Source organism: Chrysochloris asiatica, unplaced genomic scaffold, assembly GCF_000296735.1.
Source record: "Chrysochloris asiatica unplaced genomic scaffold, ChrAsi1.0 scaffold00194, whole genome shotgun sequence".
NCBI lineage: Eukaryota > Metazoa > Chordata > Mammalia > Afrosoricida > Chrysochloridae > Chrysochloris > Chrysochloris asiatica.
Genome location: NW_006408712.1, coordinates 4,383,841 through 4,391,508, shown reverse-complemented (window position 1 = coordinate 4,391,508; position 7,668 = coordinate 4,383,841). Strand labels below are relative to the sequence as shown.

Here is a 7,668-nt window from a genome sequence, read left to right as displayed (position 1 = left end):
AGTAGCTTTTATTTTTTATTACTGTGAGTGTTGAAGAATATGAGGAATACCAAACCTGTTAAATTGGGTATAAGAAAAAGTTTGCTAAAACTAAAATATATACATTAATTACAGTTTGCTCTTTCCACAAAATCAGGTCTAATAAGTCAGCAACACTATTTCACTGTCATTTAGAAGTACGAGGAAGTCTTTTATCTTGACAATTGGGACTTTACAAATATAACGAGTCATTTGCTTTTTCCCAAATCATAAATTTCCCAAAGCATAGACCACTGTGGGAAATGCACATTATTAAAATAATTTATATCTGATGGCTTATCTTTGAGTAAAGAAGGACTCTGATAAAAGACCTCTTGTAAATAAATTTGATTATGATAGTTACTCTAGTGTACACTGATTTGGTGGCCAGACCCTAGGGTCACACCTATGTTCACATCTAGTATGTTTCCTTCCATTGAGTCGAGGTAAGACCTATGACTTGTAATACATCAAAGGACATGTTACTTTCATGATTACATGCTCTTGCCAATACATATTAAGAGATTCTCTTAGCTAGCTTGATGAAGTTAAAAGCTAGGCTGAGGAAGCTCAAGGGGGAAAAAACTGTTGACCACCCCTAGAGATGGCCTGTAAGGTCCAAAGATGGCCTGTAGTCTACAGTCAGCAAAAATGCTGGAGCCCATAGTCACTAGCTACAGGGAAATATTCTTTGCCAAAACCTTAGTTTAGAAGTGAACTGTTCACCATCTGGGCCTGCAGGTAAATCCACAGCCTGGTTAATGCTTTAACTGCAGCCTTGTGGAATCCTAAGCAGTGTCCATTGTAAAATTGTGCTTGAATTGATGACCCATAGAAATTGTGAGATAGTATGTTATAAGCCACTAAGTTTGTGGCACTTTGTTATGCAGTGAAGGAAAGTTATTACAAGTGGGTATAGATTGAGTAACATGCACACACATACATATAATATATAATCTGAAAAAACAACACAAAACAGATGACGAACTCCTTGAACTCCAAAATATGTAATTGTTGTTGTTAAGTGTCATGGAGTCAGTTCTGACTCACAGTAACCTTGTATAGGGTTTCCAAGGAGTGGCTGGTGAGTCTGAACCACCGATTATGCAGTTCAGATGACCTTGTTAGTTGCCATCAAACTGATTCTGACTTATGTGGACCCCATGTTTAATATATGATTACAAACTATAATGGAGGGTATGTAGAGACCAGTAATACAGAATAATGAGGATCTGAGAGCCAAGTAAGGCCTTTCTAAGGAGACAATATGTAAGTTCAGATCTAAAGGATGAGAGAGTCAACCACTCTGAAGTAGGAGATAGAACATTCTATGTGGAAGACTGTTGTAGGAAAGAGCTTGTCTTGTTTGAGGAATGGTATGGTGTGGCGCTGTAGGATCAGCACTAGACTACTAAGCACAAGGTTGGCAGTTCAAACCCACGAGCTGCTCCTCGGAAACCCTATACCCTATAAGTTGGAACTGACTTGATGGAATTGAACAACAATGGAGTCAAATGTGGCTGGAATTTAATAGACAAGGGGGAAAGTAAATAATAAGACTGGTGGTGGTAGTGTGTCGTGGAGTCAGTTCTGACTCATAGCAACCCTGTATAGGGTTTCCAAGGTTGTAAGTCTTTAACGGGAGCAGAAAGTCTCATCTTTCTTCCATAGATCCACTGATAGTTTCGAACTGCTGACCTTGAGGTTAGCAGCCTTACTCATAACCACCATGCAACCAGAGCTCCTTAAAGAAGAGTGGAGAACTAGGAAAAGACTATCTCATATGTGGGAAGACATTTGAATATTAAGTACAGTGAGGCAACATGATTGGATACAAAAAAATAAAACATATAGTTGCTATTAGTTGTGGCTATGGGGATAAAACAAGGATGTATTAGAGCTGTATTTGGGAGGTTTCACCAATAGACTTTATTGATGGCTTGAATGGAGATTTTGAGGGGAAGAAAGGTATCATAAATGATATCGATTTCTGATACTAGTAATTGAATGAATGTAGTGTCATTTACTAAACAGGAGGGCAGACTAGAACTGTACCATAGGGTTTCTAAAATTGCAGATCTTAATGGAACAGACAGCCTCATCTTTCTTCCACAAAGTGGCTGGTAGGTTTTAACAACTGACATTGTGGTTAGCAACCCAATACACCAGCAGGGCTCCTTAAATAGGTATGAGGGAAGAAAATAGGTGCTATGGGGTCTTGGTGTAGCACTGTAGGATAATCAATTGACTGTTAATGCAAGATTGATACTTCAAACCCACCAGTTTCTCCTCAGAAACTCTTTATTGGGTCAGTATGAGTTAGAACTGACTTGATAACATTTCACAACATTGTTGTTGTTGTTAAGTACTGTGGGGTCGGTTCTGACTCATAGTGACCCTGCATAGGATTTCCGAGGCTATAAATCTTTACAGGAGCAGAACACTTCATCTTTCTCCTGCGGAACTGCTGGTAGTTTCAAACTGCTGACCTTAAGATTAGCAGCCCGATATGTAACCACTACACTACCAGAGCTCCTTATTTAACAACATTACAGAAAAAGGATATTGTGGTGATGAGGTGAACAGAATATTAAAAGTTCAGTTTTATGCATGCTGAGATTTGATTTTATGGGGATGTCAAGTAGATAGTTCTACATACTTGAATTTGGAGCTCAGTGGAGAATTTTTACACACAGATTCACCAAATATGCCAGGGAAAGTAAAAAAGTATTGCTCCGAAAGCATAGAAACCTTTATTAAACAAAAATATCAAAATGTGAAACTACTGTTTCCTAACATAGCTTCCATCTATGTCAATGCCCTGCTAAAGGCAGTGTTTCCTTGGATAACCCTTTCCCTGAATAATTCTGCACTCTTTGATTTACATCAAAATGGCAGTTTGGGCATTCTCAAGGGTCTCAAATTGTGTTCCTTTGGAATGTTCTTTGAGTTTGGGGAACAAAAAACAAAGTCTAAACGGGAAAGAACAAGGCTGTAGGATACATGGGTAAGGTGTTCCCAAAGAAATTCTCTTAGTTTAGTCCTTGCTAACCTCAAAGAAGGTATATTGTGCTGGACAAAAACATTGTTTGGTGCAACCTTCCTGGCCTTTACTACCAATTTTACTCACCTTTACTCACCAGGTTTCCATTTGCTTAAGACTTCTTCATAATAAGATGCCCTGATCAATCTATGTCCTTCAAGAAAATATGCCCAGATTACCCATTTGGAATCCCAAAACACAGTTGCCCCTCTGTCTTGAATTTAACTGGCCTAGCAGATTCCCTCAGAAACTACTCTTTGGATCAAACCTGTTGTTTTTTGAAGGCACCCTAATGAGACTAAGAAGTATATTATGAGAGAACTTGTCTCTAGTCATTTACTGATCGCAGACATATGTTTAAACATGTTTTGCTTGGAATAAGCCATGCATGTTTGAACTGGATCCTAATAGTAATATTTTTCTACTTAGTTGAAAACAACTACTCCTGAGTAGCTCCAGGAATATGGCAGCCTGAGTCATTTAGATCCACCCTGTTACCGAAAACCATTTAAAATGCTAGCTAATTAAAAAAAAAAAAAAAAAAATCTTAAAAGGATCAAACCCAAAAGTTACCAGGCAAAAATCTAAGGGAAAGCAGGAAACCAGAAAGGTAAAGGAAGTCCTGTAGTTGTTTTCTGTGAGCATTTATCCATGTGAGGGAACTTGAACTTTGGTTTGCCATGGAGCCACAGTCAAAGAGCCCACCCAGGATGTAAATCAAGGTACCAAAGATATCCAGCTGTGAAAAACATGTGCACTAAACAGAAACAATCTGCATTTTTATCTGTGTAAGAAATCTGCATTCTCAACTATTACAAGGAAGAATATTTTGATGTTGAGTAGGCAAAATGAAAAACAAAAACCATCCTTGAGAACTTGAAGCTATCTTTTTTTGGGGGGGTGGTGGTTCACAAAGACTAAAGTGTAAGAAAAAAAAAACATACATTCTCTTGGAGAAAGTCCTTAAAGTATTTCCTCAAATAATTTTATTTTCAATTACAATGATCATTGACAGTGAGACTTTTGAATAATAAGAATATTCAAAGTCTGAGTTACAGATGTCTAAGAATCCTTATAATCAGGGCTCATGATAGGAGGGACCAGTCCCTGGAAAAGGACATCATGTTTGGTATAGGGTCAGTGAAAAAGAGGAAAACCTCCAATGAGATGGACTGATGTGGCTGCAATAATGGCCTCAAATATAATGATTGTGAGGATGGTACAGGACTACACATTGTTTTGTTTTGTTTTGTTGTGCACAGGATTGTTGATGGTACCTAACACCAAGTAATTAATGGAGCCAGCAGAAAGAAATCAGGGAGGTTAAAAAAAAGATTTAAACAACGTAATAAACTTAACTTCACCCAGCAACATTTGTTTCAAGCACAAAGGATTATTGAGAACATTTAAAAATTAACACATTCTGGACCATAAAGCAAGTCTCAGTAAATTTTGAAGGATTAAAATCACACAGAACATGTTCTCTGATCATAATGCAATAATTATAGCAGTCAATAATAAAATGGTAACTAGAGCTGTAGAGTTGAGGAGCTTAGCGTATGAGCCAGAGACTCAAAGATAAACACCTGACGTTCTTATTAATGGCACAACTTGGAATTAAATCTGAGTCTCTAATATTCATTTAGTGGAATGATACTATGGAAACTTTTTTCTGCCCATAATATTTCCTTCTGCATTGAAAATCCAAAGAAATAAATACTAAAAAGGCCTTTTATTAGATTACTGAGCAAGCAGAAAATTCTAATACTTCTCCCACTTAGAGTTGCTACATTCTAACACTTTGTGGTTGTAGGTTTTCATTCCCTATTTTCTTAAAATAAGGTAATTTTTCCTTTAAGTAAAATACATTAATGGAGGTTTATCCAAGATTAGTTTGGATAACCCAGGATCAAGTCCTTATATAGGCCCCAAGAGCTATATAAACCCTCCCGGCCTTCCCCTCCCCCTATCCCCTCACCACACACAACAACACCATGTAGACTCTGGAGTCTTGTGAAATGTTCCAGACAACCTCCTTGAGTTATAGTGGGCAAAATTTCACATCAGCTTTTTAATCGAGTAAAAAACACTCATTTCCTCTGTCATTAAATATAATCTGGATTATCTGTTTCCCATGTAGGTGCTTTATTTAGTTATGAAGACTATTTTGGGAGAATTAATTTTTCTCACATTTAAACATATTTCCTTGTTAGCGATACAACACAAACAGCTACCCAGTTCCCTGTGTCATGTAACTACTTCTGAATGTTTGGCTTATTGTACCGAGAGTGATTAATGTGTTTAAATCTCTTCCCTAAAGCTGCCAGGATGGGATTCTAAGGATACATCAGACCTAGATGGTCTTGACCAGTCTGAACAGTAAGTAAATCCGTAATTAGATACTAAATGAAGGTAGGATCGTTGTTCTGAAAGTATTTATACTCGGTGATGAGAGGCAGTTATAATAAGACAGTTTCCTTAAAAATAGTCCAATCAAAGTATTATTCAAAGCTACTCTCATGTTTGGCAAATAGAATTAAGAATACCTGTATATCCAGAAACATCTGTTATTGTTGTTGTTGGGGTGCGGTTGAGTCGGTTCCAACTCATAGACACCTTACACACAGCAGAAGGAAACACTGCCCAATCCTGTGACATCTTCACAATTATGGTTATGCCTGAGCCATTGTTGCTGCACTTTGCCAACCCATCTCGTTGAAGGGCTTCCTCTTTTTCACTGACCTTCCAACATCTAAGAGAGGCAATATGCACAGTGGTTAGAGAATAGCATTAGATTTAGCCCGAATATCCAGTCCTAACTCTTTTCATCTTATAAAGTCTTAAAAGTTTTACATCTTAGTTTCTTTATCTGTGAACACTGCTCACCTCATAGTATGATGGTTAAATTGGAAGATGCATAGTAAACATTTGATAAATGTCATCTTAAAGATGGGCTCATTTACTATAATTTTTTAAATATCAAAGTAATATATTCTTAAAATAAATCAAAGACACACATAAAAAACCCTAACAACTATGCTCATTTCCCTCCAACTCCAGTTATGGAGTTCCGTTGTAAACACTTAACAATTTGACTTGTATTTAACTTCCTAAATATTTCACTTCTTATTTTTAGGATTAGAGATTACTAAAACATTTTTAGAGGAGTTGTGGAAAAAACTGTCCTATTTGAGCACTACTGTAGTCCATGATTGCCTCTTTGGACAGGGATTTAGTCTTCAAACTGGAACTTTAAAAATTCTTATGTTAATACCTGGGCTGATCTTTGACTAAAACAGCATCCTTGTAGCCTCCTAGAGTGTTGTTTCCAATGGGTTAGAGCACCATTTTGTGCTAAGTAATCCACCAGATGTCTTGCTAAGAGCTCCCCTCCACTATGTGTGTAGCTGTGGTTCTAGTGTCTGATGGATATGACTATGCTGGAACAGTTATGTCTGTTAAGAATGTTTGATTGCATGTAACAGACAATCTAGCAGTAGTTTAAACACATAGGGTTTCATTTTACTTAAGTGACAAAAAGTCTTCTGACACACAGATCAATAATAACATCCATGTCTTATGTTCTGTCTTTTGCTTTATCATCCATAATACAATAGCATCCTTCCTCTTGATTGGAAGATGCTTGCTAAAGCTTGAGAACCAGCCCGTGTTAAAGTCCGACAGGAAGAAGGAAGGTGGTGTCAGATACATTTTTCTCCATTTTATGAGAAAAGCAAATGCTTATCCATGAGTCTTTGTGAGAGACTTCTGCTTATGTATTATGCTTGGACCAGAACAGGCTACTCCTGCCTGCAAAGGAGCTGGGAAACAAGTATTATACTTGTTTTACAACCACTGCAGAGGCAAATAGGAAAGGACACTGGTGTAACATTTTATATACTCTGCCACAGGATGAATTGGTATGTGACTACTGTTTGTTCTGTTATCTTCTCATTTGGTGATTACCTGAAGACATGTAATGAGGATGACATATCAGACAAGGAACTCATTTCTAAAATATATAGGAAACTACAACACCTCTACAAGAAAAAGACAAATAAACCAATTAAAAAATGGACACAGGACATGAACAGACACTTCACCAAGGAGGAGGTCCAGGCAGCCAACAAACATGAAGAAATGTTCACGATCACTAGCCATCAGAGAGATGCAAATCCAAACAACAATGAGTTATCATCTCAGAACAGCAAAGATAAAAAAAAAGTAGAGGACAATAAATGCTATCGAGGATGTGGAGAGACTGGGCCACTCCTACATTACTGGTGAGATTGCAAAATGGTCCAACCACTCTGGAAAGCAATATGGTGCTTCTTAAGAAGGTTGGAAATATAAATACCTTATGGTCCAGTAATTCCCGTACTTGGTATTTACCCACAAGGAATACGAGTCATAAGACAAGTAGATATATGCACATCAATGTTCATAGCAGCACTATTTACAATAGCAAAAAGATGGAGACAGCCTAAGTGTCCATCAACTGAAGAATGGATAAACAAACTGTGGTACATACACACAGTGGAATATTATGGTACCTTGAAGAACAACAATGAATCTGTAAGCTATCACATAACATGGATGAACTTTGA

The 7,668-nt window shown here is 37.4% G+C and overlaps 1 protein-coding gene across 1 annotated transcript in view; it reads left to right on the top strand.

The window, feature by feature from the left end:
* Nucleotides 1–6,213, top strand: part of TXNDC16 (thioredoxin domain containing 16) — a 208,130-nt gene extending 201,917 nt beyond the window's left edge. Inside the window, 2 exon segments of the mRNA XM_006872371.1 lie at nt 5,382–5,440; nt 6,198–6,213. Coding sequence (XP_006872433.1) covers nt 5,382–5,440; nt 6,198–6,213 — 75 coding nt within the window.
* The last annotated feature ends 1,455 nt before the right edge of the window (nt 6,214–7,668 follow it).